The sequence below is a fragment of the Dasypus novemcinctus genome, chromosome 2 (assembly GCF_030445035.2).
Source record: "Dasypus novemcinctus isolate mDasNov1 chromosome 2, mDasNov1.1.hap2, whole genome shotgun sequence".
NCBI classification, from domain to species: domain Eukaryota; kingdom Metazoa; phylum Chordata; class Mammalia; order Cingulata; family Dasypodidae; genus Dasypus; species Dasypus novemcinctus.
In genome coordinates, this window is record NC_080674.1 from 55,993,035 (window position 1) to 56,008,600 (window position 15,566).

At 37.0% G+C, this 15,566-nt stretch overlaps 1 protein-coding gene across 3 annotated transcripts in view; it reads left to right on the forward strand.

Annotated features, from left to right (window-relative positions):
• DDX4 (DEAD-box helicase 4) overlaps nucleotides 1–15,566 on the forward strand; it is a 109,869-nt gene that overhangs the window by 5,240 nt on the left and 89,063 nt on the right. For all 3 annotated transcript variants that reach the window (XM_058309098.1, XM_058309099.1, XM_058309100.1), the window contains exon 3: nucleotides 7,497–7,557. In XM_058309098.1, coding sequence (XP_058165081.1) covers nucleotides 7,497–7,557 — 61 coding nt within the window. The remainder of the gene's footprint in view (nucleotides 1–7,496; nucleotides 7,558–15,566) is intronic.

Genomic DNA, 15,566 nt, shown 5'->3' on the forward strand with positions numbered 1-15,566 from the left:
TAGGCTTGGTGGCCATTTTTATCTTATAGACATGTTTATTAATGTATTAGCTAAAGGGGTACTGATGCAAAATACCAGAAATTGGTTGGTTTTCATAAAGGATATTTATTTGGGGTAGGAGCTTACAGATAGCAGGCCATAAAGCATAAGTTACTTCCCTCACAAAGTCTATTTGGAGCATGATGACTGCCAATGTCTGCGAGGGTTCAGGCTTCCTGGGTTCCTACATTCCTGGGGCTTGCTTTATTCTAGCTTCAAGGTTCCTTCCTTCCTGGGGCTGGCTTCTCCTTCTTCTGTGTGCTGACTTCCTGGGGCTCCAGTTTAAGTCTTCAGCATCCAACTCCAACATCAAAACTCCAATATCAGAAACGCTCACATCAAAAGTTCCAACTCTGTCCTTCACCAAAGTGCCTTTTATCTGTGATTCCCCCCTCCTACCAAGCGGTGGGGATGCAACACCCTAATCATAGCTCAGTCATGCCCAGGTACAGATCAGATTACAAGCATAATCCAATATTTCTCTTTGGAATTCATCAATTATATCAAACTGCTACAATTATTCAGAAAATGAAATTGATTGGGACTTTTAACATGTATTCAGTGTTCTTTTGCATATGATTTACTAGAAGTATTACCATAGTTATTAGACATATCTAGAATAGGATATAGGTACAGTACTTAATACTAATTAATGTACTACTTAATGCATAAGTCTTTTCTTGTGGTGCAATTAATACCTTTAAGCTTCAGATTTGCTATACCGTACAGGTTATTTTTCCATGGGAGCAAGCTATAGTGCCAATTGTGTTTAAGTTCTGTTTACAGTATTCTGGTATTCATTGCTGCATTTGGTATGTTCTTCACAGAAGTTGCAGCACCATTGACTAGAGAGAAACTAGGAAGTAGATTTTACAGGCCTGATGCATAGTGCTCTCTGGCATTATGAAATGGTGTCGGTTTGGAGACGATATTCATTGTGCATATGGCTGTACTTAGCCACTGTTGGCTGCTGCAGGAGTTTGAAACTGCAGAGTAGTTTCCATCCGCTTCAGGAGCACCTCCAGAGATGTAGTAGATTCTTCTGTTGTTTTAGGGACTAACCAATAACTCACGTGGAGAAGTACCCTGCATGTATTGGACACCTGGTTTGAATGCACAAGAGACTTTGACAATGTTGAAGTTTATTTTTTGATTTTTATGTATCTTTTAAACACTTTTAATGTAATGTGTAATATATTAAATGAACTTTTAGTACTTTGCTTTTTACATCTATGCTTTTACCATGAAGATGTTAATTACACAGGTATTTTATTTTAGCAGTAGAAGAAAAAATCACTTTTTCTATTTTTAAAATGAAAACTGAAGATTCCCAATGGAATCAAGGTAACTTTCCACTACTACCACTTGAATATGCACAATGAGGTGACTTTCAGACAGGTTTTATTGTTATGAAGTTACTTTTTGCCATTAATACTAATTTAGATTTTTAATTAATAATGGCTTTTTAGAACTAGCCATTTAAATGCTTTAATTTGGAAGATGCTTTTATAAACTTTTTATACTTAAACACAGTTACATAGACTGGTTAATTTACCTTAGATTACAATTGGCAACCAGTGGATTTTACTTTATGCATTTAGGAGAGGGCAGATTTAAATTTTTTAATTCAATTTCATTAAACACAAACTTACAGCCTTTATTATTTTAAAGATCCAATACATCTAATATTAACTTATTTATCTGGTATCTTACAAACCAAAGAGATAACACTCAAGCTAAATAAGTTGAAATTGTTATTGTTTAAACAACGCTTTTTTCTCTTTTTTTTAAACAGGGGCTTAAAACTTCTTGTTTTTGATAAAACTTTAAAACTGAATAATTTTAAAAGCATACTGACTTCTAGACTTTGGAATATAATATTTAATTTGCTTTAATTATAATTTAGTAAGGATTTTTTCATAGCTTTCCCAATAGTTTTTATATTTAGATTTCTATATGATCTTTTTATACTGCTTAGCCTAATTTGGGTTTTAGGAATATTCAGCACATATATAACTCCATATTTAATTTTTTAACAGTTTGACCAAATAGGCAGACATGAATAGTTTGACACGGAAACACAACTAACATAAAACTTTTATTTTTTTTATTTTTTATTTTTTATAAAACAAGTTTAACTATAAAACAACACTTGAAAGATTTCCCTGATGGCTTTTCTTTGCTGGCTTCTCCAGACTAGGGGTTCATGGTTTCCCCTCTTTGTGGCTTTCTTAATTAATGCCTTATAATCAAAATGTTTCTAATGTTATGATACAATTTTTCTTTGTTTTAGAACCATAAGCAGAGGCAAGGGGTGTGCCCAGACTTGCAGTAACCATAGGCAAATGCAAACTCATATAATTACCATCACAATAGTTGAAGTCTAGGGGTAGGTGAAGTTAGTTATAAAATAACCATAATTAAAGGTAAGTTTAGGTTGTAATTACCATTACTATAGTAAGCATTAGATAGACTTGAAGTAGCCATAAACAAAGGTAAATTAGGTTAAGATTGCCATTACAATAGCTGAAATCTAGGCTACATTTACTCCTCTGTAATAATTTCAGTTATTAATTTTTTTACTCTTTTATATATAAAGGTACTTACACAATGATATCAATGCTTAGTTTCTAGAAAGTTTTTACTTAAAATTAATTTGGGCACCTTTATTAACTGTGTAATTAAAACAATTTTTATTAGTAACTACTCTGTGCAGTTCTTCTGCCTTTCCATCAATTAAATAAATTTTACTCATGAGTTATGAATTAAATCCACTAGCCAGAGAGTATGGGCATTTAAAGATTTCTTTTTAGATTATCTGTTACCCAGCTTGTAACAGGTGAACCCCAAATCTGATTTCCTAGGTACAAACAAACAGATTTCAAAGTTGAACACAAGGTTATGCACAGATTAAAACAGAAGAATTTTATATTAGCATTTCTAGGAATTCTTTGACCTTAATTAATGGCACATGAGGTTTTTTTTAAATTTTGATCACTATTCACACTTTTTATAGGCACAACAGTTTAAACTGAGAAGTTTGAGGTTTATTTCCTCAGCTTTTAAGGACACATGACATGGGGTTTCTAGGTTTCAGATCTATTTGTTCCCATTCTTTTTTACACCAGTTTAACTGGATTTCAGAGTTCCACACAAAGGCTGTTTTTTTAGCTATGTGGACTAGCAGCAGGTAGAACTTCCTGATTTCCTGAGAAGATTCCCTTAGGGAGCCTATGGGCATGCCAGAAGCTATGCTTATCTTTCTAGAAAGAATGAAGAGACACCTTTTTAGTTGACTGATAATGGGGTTCTAGAGTTCCAGCTTAACCAAAGTCCACCATTTTACACAATTTAATACTACCAGCCAGAGGCATGAAAACATAAACTGGCATTGAATAAACCAACAAACACTGAAGAGCCATGGCACACAGAAACACAAAGCCCATCAATTTGACTCATAATTTCCATTTCTCCAGTATGACTGTTTTTGAGCTCCAGCTTGTTAATTATTGCAACCTTAGCGAGGGGGACCTTTTAACAGGACTTTTTGCCTACCCCTGCTGTTCACAAAACTAATTCATTTGCAATCCAGCACCAAAACAAAGACTTATTTCTGGCTAAACCTTTCCATTGCTTAACATATTTAGACCAAGCTTTATTAAAAAAACCAATGCACTTCTCTGTAACCAAGATTTTCTAAATCCAGACCAATTTTTCACAAAGCATCCCAGTGGAAAGTGCTGGGATACTGATGCTTCATTTCCTGTGGCAGCAGAGAGAGAATGAGAGAGAGCAGTTAAAATAAAGGCAAAAGCAGCTGCAGGCCATTTTTCTTTTTCTTTTCTTTTTTTTAAAGTGAGGTAGTGAGCAGGACTTAAACCCATCAACGCCTCTCCCACTGTAACCATACCTTCACTATCTTAGTGAAGGCAGGACCAGATGCCAATCTGCAGTTAGCTAAAACCAAACATCAGGCTTTTTCCCGTTTTCTTTGCAGACCTGGAGAAGATGGCTTCCTCCTGAACTTTTGGAGGTACTGGGGCCCTTTTTTGGGAGCTGATCAGGTCCCCCTTCTAACGTTAAAGTAGGCTTTCCTGACACTATGCCCCCCCGGGGTGTCTTGCCCGCCTAGTGTGCAGAGTTTCATTTTCGTTCTCAGACCTCCTTTTAAACCCTTTGGTGTGTCCGATCTTTCCCTGGGAGGATTCTGGTGGAACCCACATCCTCTTTCTGGACTGAAAGGGGTCTGGGGCGCCCAGATTTGGGGTTCACCTGAGCCCTCGCGGCTTCCTTGGAGGTGTCCAAAAGGGGCAGCTAAATGCTGCCATCTCTGGCCTTCGTTGTGAATCCCAGATGATTCCTCGGGAAATGTGGAAGCAAAGAGATTTAATGATCGCGTATTGAAGGCCAGGACTCAGGAATATTCTTGAGAAGGAAAATTTATTAACGACCGGCCGGGCTTGGGGACTCCTGTCAAAAAACCCGAGCCCTGAATAGGGTTTCTGGGTTCCTTTTATACAGAGAGTATGGGGAGTGGAGTTAGGAAGTGTTTGGTGCAAAAGGTTAGGTTTTAGTTTCAGTTTCTGAAGCTTAGCTTTCCAGGAACCAGGCAGACTGGAGTGGTTGGCAAGGTTATGAGAGGTGGGGCTGCAGTTCTTATTGTTTGCATGCACACGTCTTATGCTGGAATATTTTAAGTTTAGCAAGCTTATACACACAGCCCAAGTTATTCATGAAGAAATACAGAGTCCACACACTCAGCCTCAAGAAGAGATATGAATTTGTTGCTTAGGGAATTTTTCTGCATATTAATGAGATGTACCAAAGTAAGGTAAACAAGGAATATGATTGATTAGAAGTCCTGCTGTGAGCTAGGGGACACTCTAACAATAGAGGTTCAGTATAGGAGGAGCCTGCGAAGGAGAGTGAGGAGGGAGTGGCCAATGGCTTAGGAGGAAAACCTGGGGAGAATGTGTACCCTTAAGCCAAGAGAAGAATTTTGTAAAAAGGAGGAAAATGTCAACTGTTAAAAGCTTTGCTGAGAGGTATGGTAGGATGAAACATATAAAGAGTAATTTTATTACATAATTCCTTATTAAAAGTATTTTCAGTGTGGAGGTAGGGATAGAAGCTACATGGAGTGACCTGAGGCAAAAATGGGATATAAGAAAATGGAAGCAGCAATTGTAGATGGGGAATTTTTTTCTTTTTTAAAGGGGCACAGAGATGTGCAATAGCCGAAGGTGAATGTAAAGTTAATTTTTTTAGCTTAAAATAAGATATAAAAATTAAGGATTTTAATGGTGAAATGAATATTACTGAAATATTCTGAAAAATTGTGTGGTTTTTTTTTTGTAAACATGCTTCAAAATTTGACTTGGCGTTTATAAACTCAGTGTTTGTGGAAAATTAAACTCCCGCAGCCTGAGCATCAGTAATATTTTTTTCAGTTCTTTAGTGCAAGAAAGTGTCATTAATCTTGTATCAACTTTATAACACTTATAAAAGCAATCTTTGGCTTTATCTCCCCAATAGTACTTAGGTCACTAGAAATAAGAAGAAAGACCTTAGCGTTTGAGTTGAAGGAAAATTGGATCACTGTTCCTGTGCTTAAAATTTTTTGGTAGTCATCAGTTGAAATTTTTTATTGTAGCAGCTACCAAAAGCCCAGGGCATTTTAAGACATTTCAAGAATGCTTTTGTTTTTCTCCTCTTAATGATAACTTAGAAAAATGTTTGAATGACTCTAATCATTATCAAAAGTGTGTTAAAAATTAATTTAAACCCACTCTAAGATAAGGACTATAGCTAGTAGTAAGATTTTGAAAATATTCTTTCATAATTTTTAATGCATGTCTCACAATGCAAGGTCTTGGTGGTAGGTTCATGTATGGGACCCCTATATCATGTTATTATGCATGTTTGCTTTGTGAGTTCATAACTTTTACTATACACTCACTGTTTATATATGTTCATGTAAAAATGATGGGGTGGTTTGGGGGTTTGTAGTGCAGTGGCATATTTTTTTAGTACATTAGTAATTTCCTTTATGTTAGAGTGAATTTCTTTTAAAATATTTGAATACATTAATTTTTTTCACTTTATGTCTTAGTTTGCCACAGGGCTACCAATGCAAAGTATCAGAAATGGGTTGACTTTTATAATGGGGATTTTATTTAGAGTAAAAGCTTAAAGTCTGAGGCAATGTAATGTCCAAGGCATCAGCAGAGAGGCTTTCCCACCAAAGTGAGCTGCTGGTGGTGCTGGGATCCTGCCACATGATAAAGATGGTGGCAGATCTCTGCTGAGGCACTGCCTTCCCCTTCAGAATATACAGGTCTCTTGGAGCTCAGCTTTGGGAAACAAGGCATAAGGCTTGTCTCTTTCCAGCCCTCCTCTCTGTGTAGGCTGCTCTGCTTTCTTCCCGAGTTCAGCTGTGGGCTGTCAGGCATATGGCTTGTCTCTTCAGCCTTGCACTGCTTCATGGGCCCAGCATCTTGAGGGCTTTGTGCTTAATCTTTGGCTGTTAGCGATCATTGAGGCCTCTCTTACACGGCAGGCTCAAATATGGGATCTTCCTTTTTCTGTCTCTTTCTGTGTCTCCTTTTGTATAAAGTCCCAGTAAAGGGCAGGGACTAACCTGAATCATGACACCTCACTGATGTAGTCCAATCAAAAGGGCACCACACCCAAGGAATGGATTAATTCAAGAATGTTTTTTTCTTCTTTGGGATTCATAAAATAACTTCAAACTGTCACACTGTATATAAACTTAATGAAAGTTTTAAAAAATAAATTTCTGTAGTCCTTTTCTGTAGAAACTGTGCTACCCAGTATTCTACTTCCGTAGTTTATGTAGTCTACTTTACTCTGTACAGTATTGATGAGCATTCTGTAAAATACTAGACTCTGCCAATTATATTGTATATTGATCTATTTGTGTATTGCTTTGGTCAGGTTTTTTAATATAGTGGAAATGTTTTATTGTACTTTTCAAGTATTTTGGTTACTCAACTAAACTTTTAAGTCAGGGCTTAGCAAACTCTTTGTGCAAAGGGCCAGGTATAAGAAATATAGACTTCAGGCTATATGGTCTTTGTTGGAACTACAGAATTTTGTTATTGTATTGTGAAAATAGCCATAGATAGTAAATACTTAAATGAATGAGTGGGCTGTGTTACAGTAAAACTTCATTTACAACAGGTGGCAAACTGGCTTTGGCTCATAGCTGTAGTTTGCTGACCCCTGTTTTAAGTGATTTATCAGTATGTTACACATACATTGCTGAAGTGATGATGTTTTGGAAAAATAAATAAATATATAGGGGTCCAGAAAATCTTACAATCTGCCATTGTTTTGTTTTGAACACAGCCCAGTTATAATTTTCTCATTATTTGTTAAATAGATTATACATAGCTATTATTGAAAGTAGACTAGTTTTTTCTTTTTTGTTACAGAATAGGTATTCTTCTGGAGCAAATGGAGACACTTTTAACAGGACTCCATCTTCTTCATCAGGTATGTGTTAAAGCAAACTCTTTAGTTAAGGGCTTCATCTAGTGAATGAGGAACTGACTAGAAGACGTCTTATTATTAGGTAAAATTGTGTTTTAATTTCCTAGTGAGAATTCATTCTGATTTAGATATTTTGGGATGGGAGCATTGCTGGATGAAAGAAGAGAGGGAGGAGGAGAGAGTAGTGCTTATGACTATGGTACTGATTTGGTGGGTTGCTGGAAAACTTTTGGCCAGCCTGGAATTTACATGTTTGGCATCCAGGCTGCTAGAGAATTGTCAGGGTTCCTCATTTATGGAATAAGGCATTGGAAAATAAGTTGATTGAGGCAGATTTGCATTGGTGGTCAAACAGGATGACAACTGTTTGAGACAAACTTGCCATATGGTCAAGATCTATGCAATTCCTTGGGGTTAGAAAACTAATTTAGGAAAAGTTATAGGAGTATAAGAGAAATGTGTCAGAATGGTGGAGCCCATATCTTTTCCTGCTGGGTTTTTTTTTTTTTTTTTCCTTCTCCTGGTTGTTTCACCTCAGTTGTCTAAATACAGAATTGATGTGGAAGGGAAGATGGGTGGAAGTGTTAGGAGTTGGGCTAGGAAGTTAAATGCATGGCAGTAGTCTTTAATTTGTTGAAGTCCAAAGCTGGCTGAAATAAAATTCTCTAATAAAAAACTAATGTTAAGGTGGGGAGCACCTGCTTCCCACATGGGAGGTCCGGGCTTTGGTTCCTGGTTCCTCCTGAAAACAACAACAACAGCAACAACAACAAATGAAAATAACCAACTCAGGGGCATAGTTTGGTGGTTGAGTGCTGAATTCCTACATACAAGGTCCTGGGTTCAGTCCCCCGCCCTGGTACCTCAAAGCAAAACCCAAAAAAAACAAAAAAACATCTCATGGTGAGTGTAGCAGTTTGATATTATTGATGAATTCCAAAAATAAATATTGGATTATGTTTGTAAACTGGTTTTTCCTCTGGGCATATGAGATTATATTGGATTCTTGATTATACTGGATTACTTGATTAAGTAATCAAGTAAACTTGTGTAAGAAGGGCATTGAGTACCTGTCCCTTGGTGGGTGGGGACTCACAGATAAAAGGCATAGCAAAGGACAGAGTTGGGGCTTTTAATGTTGACATTTTGACTTTGGAGTTTGATGCTGAAGTCTTAAGCTGGAGCCCCAGGGAGAGAGACAGAGCCATTCGCCTGATAGTCTACAGCTGACCTTGTGGAGAGAAGCAAAGCATAGAGAGCCTCATAGTCTACAGCTGATCTTGTGGAGAAAACAGGAGCTGAGCCCAGAGGAACCCAGGAAGCCTGAACCTTGCATGTGTTGGCAGCTGTCTTGCTCCAACATGTGAAAATAGACTTTGGTGAGGAAAGTAACTTATGCTTTATGGCCTGGTATCTGTAAGCTCATACCCCAAATAAATACCCTTTATAAAAACCAACCAATTTCTGGTATTTTGCATCAGCACTCCCTTGTCTGACTAATACAGTGAGGTAAAACTTTCAGTAGACAGTAGATTTGATGGCTTGCTGAAGCCTGAGCTAAAGTGAAAAATCCTGTGGAGGGGATAGTTTCTAAAATGTGAGGGGGAATTTGAGAGGTCATATCTGTTAGATTAAAACAAATTTCATGTACCCTGTTCAGGGTAATTCTCTTGACAAAAAAAAAGTTTAGGAGAGTTACCTTTGCTATTGTCAAGATGTATTTTCTTTCATAGAAATTTAAATGCTTGGTTTAATGTAGAATATTCAGGTCCTCAAACAGAATCTTGAAATTTCTGTCTACTGACACCCCAGCTAAGGGCTGTTTTCTGCCTTAGAATGGCATGTGTGTACATTTGCTTGAAATATTAAAAAAGGACAAATGGATAAAAATAACCTCAACTTCTTAATATATCTTTTTGCATAGATTACTGTGTAATCAAGAGAAATTGGTTCTTTGGGTATAAACAGAAGCCAACTTTTGTAAAGGGATCAAAGTTTGGGATATAGTATATTAAAGCATAACTTTATTTTGTTTTGTTGGTGAAATTGTCAAAAAGCTAGATTGAAATAACCACCAATTAAAAACCAGCACTTCTTTTAGCAGTAGGTCTGTGAATGTTCAGGCTCCAAAGGTAATGAAAGCTATGTTTAAATATAGATTGCCTGTTTACGGTGTTCTGGATAACAAGTTCGTGTTTTTTTTTTTTTTTTTTAAGATTTATTCATTTATTTCTCTATTGTCTGCTCTCTCTGTTCATTTGCTGTATGTTCTCCTATGTCTGCTAGGTGGCTCTGAGAACTGATCCTGGGACTTTCCAGAGTGGGAGAGAGGCAATCATTTGTTTGTGCCACCTTAGCTCCTTGGTCTGCTGTGTCTCTTATTGTCTCTCCCCTGTGTCTTTTTGTTGGGCCAGCTCTCTGTGTGGGCCAGCTCTCTGCATGGGGCAGCACTCTGTGTGGGCCAACTCGCCACACGGGCCAGCTTGCCTTCACCATGGGGCCCAGGTATTGAACCCTGAACCTTCTATATGGTAGGCCAGGAGCCCACTTCCTTGAGCCACACACATCTGCGTCCCAACAAGTTCTTTTACTATGTTTTTTTTTATTTAAAAATTTTTTCATGGAAATAGGTTTTCTTACTATAGAAATATATACCAAGCCAAAGAAAATATGCTAAACCAGTGAATATTTATTAAGTTGATAAGTAAATATGCTTACTGCAAAAATTTGAGATGTAGAGATAAGAAGAAAATAAAATTATTTGAAATCTTGGTTCCCAGTGTTAGCTGTCATTGACAGTTTGGAGACTGATTTTTGTGGATCTCTACATATATTCCCATATATATATAATTGAATTCCACTGTCCTTTCCCTACTGATACTTGGTACCAATTCCATCTTCTATAAAGTTTTTTAAAAAAAGACATTTATTTCTTGGTGGTTAAGTATGTGGATTTTTTTTTTTTTTAACTCCCGTTCAAAATCTCAGCCTCCCCTGGATTGGTCCACATGTAACTATAAGAGAGAGGTGATCTTTGGGTTAGTTGCTGAGATGGCTAGTAGTCACCTAAGTTCATTTTAAATGGAGTTCTTTATTTTTATTTCCTTTGATTTGTTTTGGTGGTCTTCAGAGCATTTGGGGAAAACAGTTGTATGCCATTGTTTATTAGTATTATGGACCTCTTTACTGATATTTTTGTTGCTGTATATTTATGATGGGTATTGACCTACATCTTATATCAGTGACAGTATTTCACTATGCTTGTAAGAACAATAACCCCTGAAACTACTGTGAGGTTTTAAACAACTGAAAAAAAAACAGAAAAAAACCCCAGTAATTATTTTTCTCTGGAATAGGTACAAATAGCTAAAAAGCAATATGGGTTCATTCTTATTTAGAACCTTTTATTTTTGGACCATCTTTTTTTTTTTTTTTTAATCTTAGTTGTATTTTTACACTTTCCAATTTATTTTGAAAGAATTTTTTCTGATATATATCCAAATGAATTATAGATTACAGTTTTCAAAGTACACAGAAATTATTTATATTTCTCTATAAAGGAAACACCGATAGAAGAGCACCTAACTTATTATTTAAGGACTTCAACGTAATAGAATTCTCTTTCAAACTTTCTTTTCCTACCTAAGCCAATACATAAATTTGTATTATATGTGCATAGAAAAAAATCTGTTTGTCAAAGTGAGCATAAGATAAAACAGCATTCAGTGTACTTTCTGAATATACTTAAATTTTCAGAGGCAAAGTGGTCCAAATGGGAGCAAAAAAGCTGAATTTCTTATGAAATAGACTAGATAAACACAAATTATGAATAATCGAATATGCTAAAGATTAATTCCATAAATCATTCTCTTTTCCCACCCCTTCAATGTACAAGTGTATACTATAGGTGTGTGTGAATTAGAATACTTCCAATCAAGGTTTTGAACTCCTATGACTAGGGATATGTAATTCAATAAAAAAGTCTTTGGGTAAAAAGATGAGGGGTATTATAGGTGAATAAAGGATATTTGCCCATCAACTTAATCCATATCAATTTACTGAAGAGGTAGATTATTTAAAAGTTGTTGGGCTAGGACAAGGCAGGGAAGGTGGTATTTAACAAATCCGTTCAACGTGGTATATTATTTAATCCACCATTTCTGTGTCATGCATTCCTAAAGTCTCAAGTGTTATTGATATTGGGGTCTGAGGTGAACCATGACAAAAGTGGATCCAGTTAGAGCCCTATTAATCCTGACAATTCCATCACCCCATGTCCCCCAAACAGAGACACTGCCACATATACCACACAAAAACAAACATCACCCAGTGACCTTAGCCCCATTGCTCCATTCACTCCCAGGTCAGAATTCAGGCAAATGTCCACAGAATTCACAGACACATACATATGGTTCTGTTATATCTCATATAATTACTTCTTAATGTCCTAAAGAAGACATTTTCTCATAGATTTTAATTTTAGCATATCTTTAAAAATATCTTGTGCTACTTGCATCCATCTTTTACTTGGACAAGGACCACCCACAAATGACCCTTTTGTGTCTTATGATGTTACTGTTTACAGCTTTTCTTGATAGGCTTCATACAATCTTGGGAACAGGTTTGCTGTATGCTAAAGGTCTGACGGTAGCTTTTAGCCTTGCCTATCTTAGGTAGTTACGCTGTACATTTTTAATTGGTGTACCATGTTTGATTTGTCTCTGAAAACTGAAATTTGGGTTTTTTTCTGAGAAATGGAGCAGTAATACAACATCAATTTATTAAAATACATTTTAAGCGCCCCCCCCCCTTTTTTTATAGTGGCTCAGATATTGACTTGGGTCTTAAGGTGATGTTTTGTTTCATTATTTATTAAGATAATAATTAAGCATGTTAGAATGCTGGCCATCACTGGATTATTACCTTAAGGTTAAACACTGGAAAGTCATTATTATATTATAAAACAACAACAACAACAGTGTTTTGTGGTTCTGCTATTTCTTCCACATTTTTGTAATTGGGGCAAGAGTTCCAATTTGTTTAAGAACATTTAGTGTACCCCGTAAGCTGAATCAAAGATTTTTATTCTTCTGCCAAACACAGTAATGATTTCTATCCCAATTATTTTTTAAGGTGAGAAATAGTAAGTCAATTTTAAAAACAGTTGGGGCCTTGAGCTATGAAACCTTAAACCTTAACACACTGATTGAAATATCTAGAACATCCCTGTAATAATGTTAATCATTGTTGGCCTTCAGCAATGAATGAATGCAGCTTTACTGTGACTTCTCAAAAAATGCTTTGCAGCACTTAACACAGTCTCAAAGTCAAGAGTCAGTCCCATAATAGGGATCTTCAGTAGTAAGTTGTTTCTGTGGATGATAGCTCCTAAGTAGTTCAATTTTAGCTTTGCAGTTTTTAACTTGATTACCTTTTCTATTCACATCTCTCAGATTGCTTCCATCCATACCTAGTATATAATCAGATGTGGCAGAGACTTCTATGGTAACCTGCCAGTCATAAGAATATCATGCTTCTTCATGCAGTTTTGCCCTTGATATTCAGGAGGGTTTCCTGTCTTATATGTGGATGTTGCAGCACTGTCTATCCTCCAGTTATTTGAACTGTTTTGATCAAGATTTGATCAAACTGCTTCTGCAGTGGGTAATTGACAGTGTTATTCAGACATTAAAAACAGCACTGACTTAGACACCTGTTCTGCTTACTTCTCAGGTGCAAAGAAAGGCACAGAGCACCGACCATCATTTTTAGCCTCTGTCTTGAGCTTTTTAAAAAACTTGAATGTGCCTTTTATTCTTAAAAATAATTTTAACTATTCAAGTTGGAATAGCTAATAGGGTATTTTCCTAGATTAGTTTTGTCCTCTAATTTGTCATCTGGAAATGGCAAGGTGCTTCTCATATATTTATTGTAGAGCATGTGTATAGGATGTGTATAAGCTTCAGGAAGTAGGATTTTTATTTTGATAACCAGATTCAATTTTTTTTTTTAAAGATTTATTTATTTTTCTCCCCTTTCCCCCGACCCCAGTTGTCTGTTCTCTGTGTCCGTTTGCTGCATGTTCTTGTTTTTGTCCGCTTCTGTTGTTGTCAGCGGCACGGGAGTCTGTGTTTCTTTTTGTTGCATCATCTTGCTGCGTCAACTCTCCGTGTGTGCAGTGCCATTCCTGGGCAGGCTGCACTTTCTTTCACGCTGGGTGGCTCTCCTTATGGGGCACACTCCTTGCGCTTGGGGCTTCCCTATGTGGGGGGCACCCCTACGTGGCAGGGCACTTCTTGTGCGCATCAGCACTGCGCACAGGCCAGCTCCACACGGGTTAAGGAGGGTCAGGGTTTGAACCGCGGACAACCTATCCACTGGGCCAAGTCTGCTTCCCCAGATTCAAATTGAAGCACATTTTTTGTCCTATTTGTGTAACTTGGGAAAATTGCCTAGTTCCTCTCTAAGCTGTTTGTTTTTTTTTAAGGAGTATAATACTTCATAAATTTGAGGAGCTAGTGTAGTAGAGAAGTCAGGTGTACGTGGTATCGAAAGCCAGGACACAAGAACTCTGAGAAGGAAGTTGATTTATTTCAACTGGCTGGACTTGGCGGACTCCTGTCCTATTAAAAACCGAGCCTCAAATAGAATTTTGGGTTCCCTTTTATACAGAAAAGATATAAGGGTTGGGAGTAAATGGTGTTTTTATGAAAGAAAACTACTTTTCTTGTTAGTTAAGTGTCTGTCTGAGTACCAGATAGGTTTTGAATTAAAGTACCCCCCACATTTCAGGTGAGCTTGAATGAAAATCTCCCCCACATTCCATCTAGATGCAACTTTGAATACATATTCAGTCTTACATCCTTTCTGAGCATTCAAAGACTATAGGGCCTATATTACTTATTTGGATTTCTAGAGACTAGGTATACTTGGATACAATTTTGAATTTATGCACAGGCTATATTACTAGTAAGTTAATTAATATATAAAAGGGTTAGTATAATACCTGATACCTGTTGGTGCTCCATAAATGATAGTTTTCTTTTGCACATCTAATAACAATTATCTTGAACTTGACTACTTGTTTTAGTTGTCAGCTAATACATAGTAGGACTCCCCAGGAAGGGAGTTTAATATTTTCTCATTTATTATGTGGGTCTTCAACCACTGATATTGTTGTGGAAGCTGAGAGATTCAGTGATCGCGTATTGAAGGCCGGGACTCGGGAATATTTTGAGAAGGAAAAATTTATTACAACTGGCTGTGCACAGCAGACTCCTGTCCAAAAAAGCTGAGCCTGAATAGGATCTTTGGGTCCCTTTTATACAGAGGATGTAGGAATGGGGAGTCAGATGGTGCTTTTATGCAAAAGGACTTTCTTTGTTAGTTTCTTAGAGTTTTAGGAGTTTGTCTTGAGTATCAGATAGGTCTTGAATTTACACATATCCCCCACATTCTAGATAAGCTTGAATTAATACATATTCCCTACATTCTAGGTAAGCTTGAATTAACACATTTAGTCTGCATCCTTCCTGAATATCCAAAGCTTATAGAACCTATATCACTTAATTGGCTTTCTGGGAACTAGGCAGACTGGAGTGATTAGGATGGTTATGAGAGGTGGGGTTGCAGCTCTCATTGTTTGCATGCATACATGGCTTGTGCTGGAATCTTAAGTTTAGCAAGCTTACACACACAGCCAGGTTATTTATGAAGAAATACACACCCCCCCCCCACATGACTCATATCCATATAAATAACACACTATGACAAGATGAACACACATATTTCACAGAAGCCTGCCTCCGCTATACCCTGTTCCATTTACTCCCCCAGACCCTACTCCCTACACCAGTAACCCTTCCCTGCCATATTTGCCTAAAGAACATTTTCAACATTGTAATTTTAACTACAGGGTTGCAGATACCCAGGGTTCACCTGCTCCTTCCCCCAACCCTACCCCCAGTCCATGGATAGTCCAACCTACCTACCCCCCACTCCCTCTCACAGAC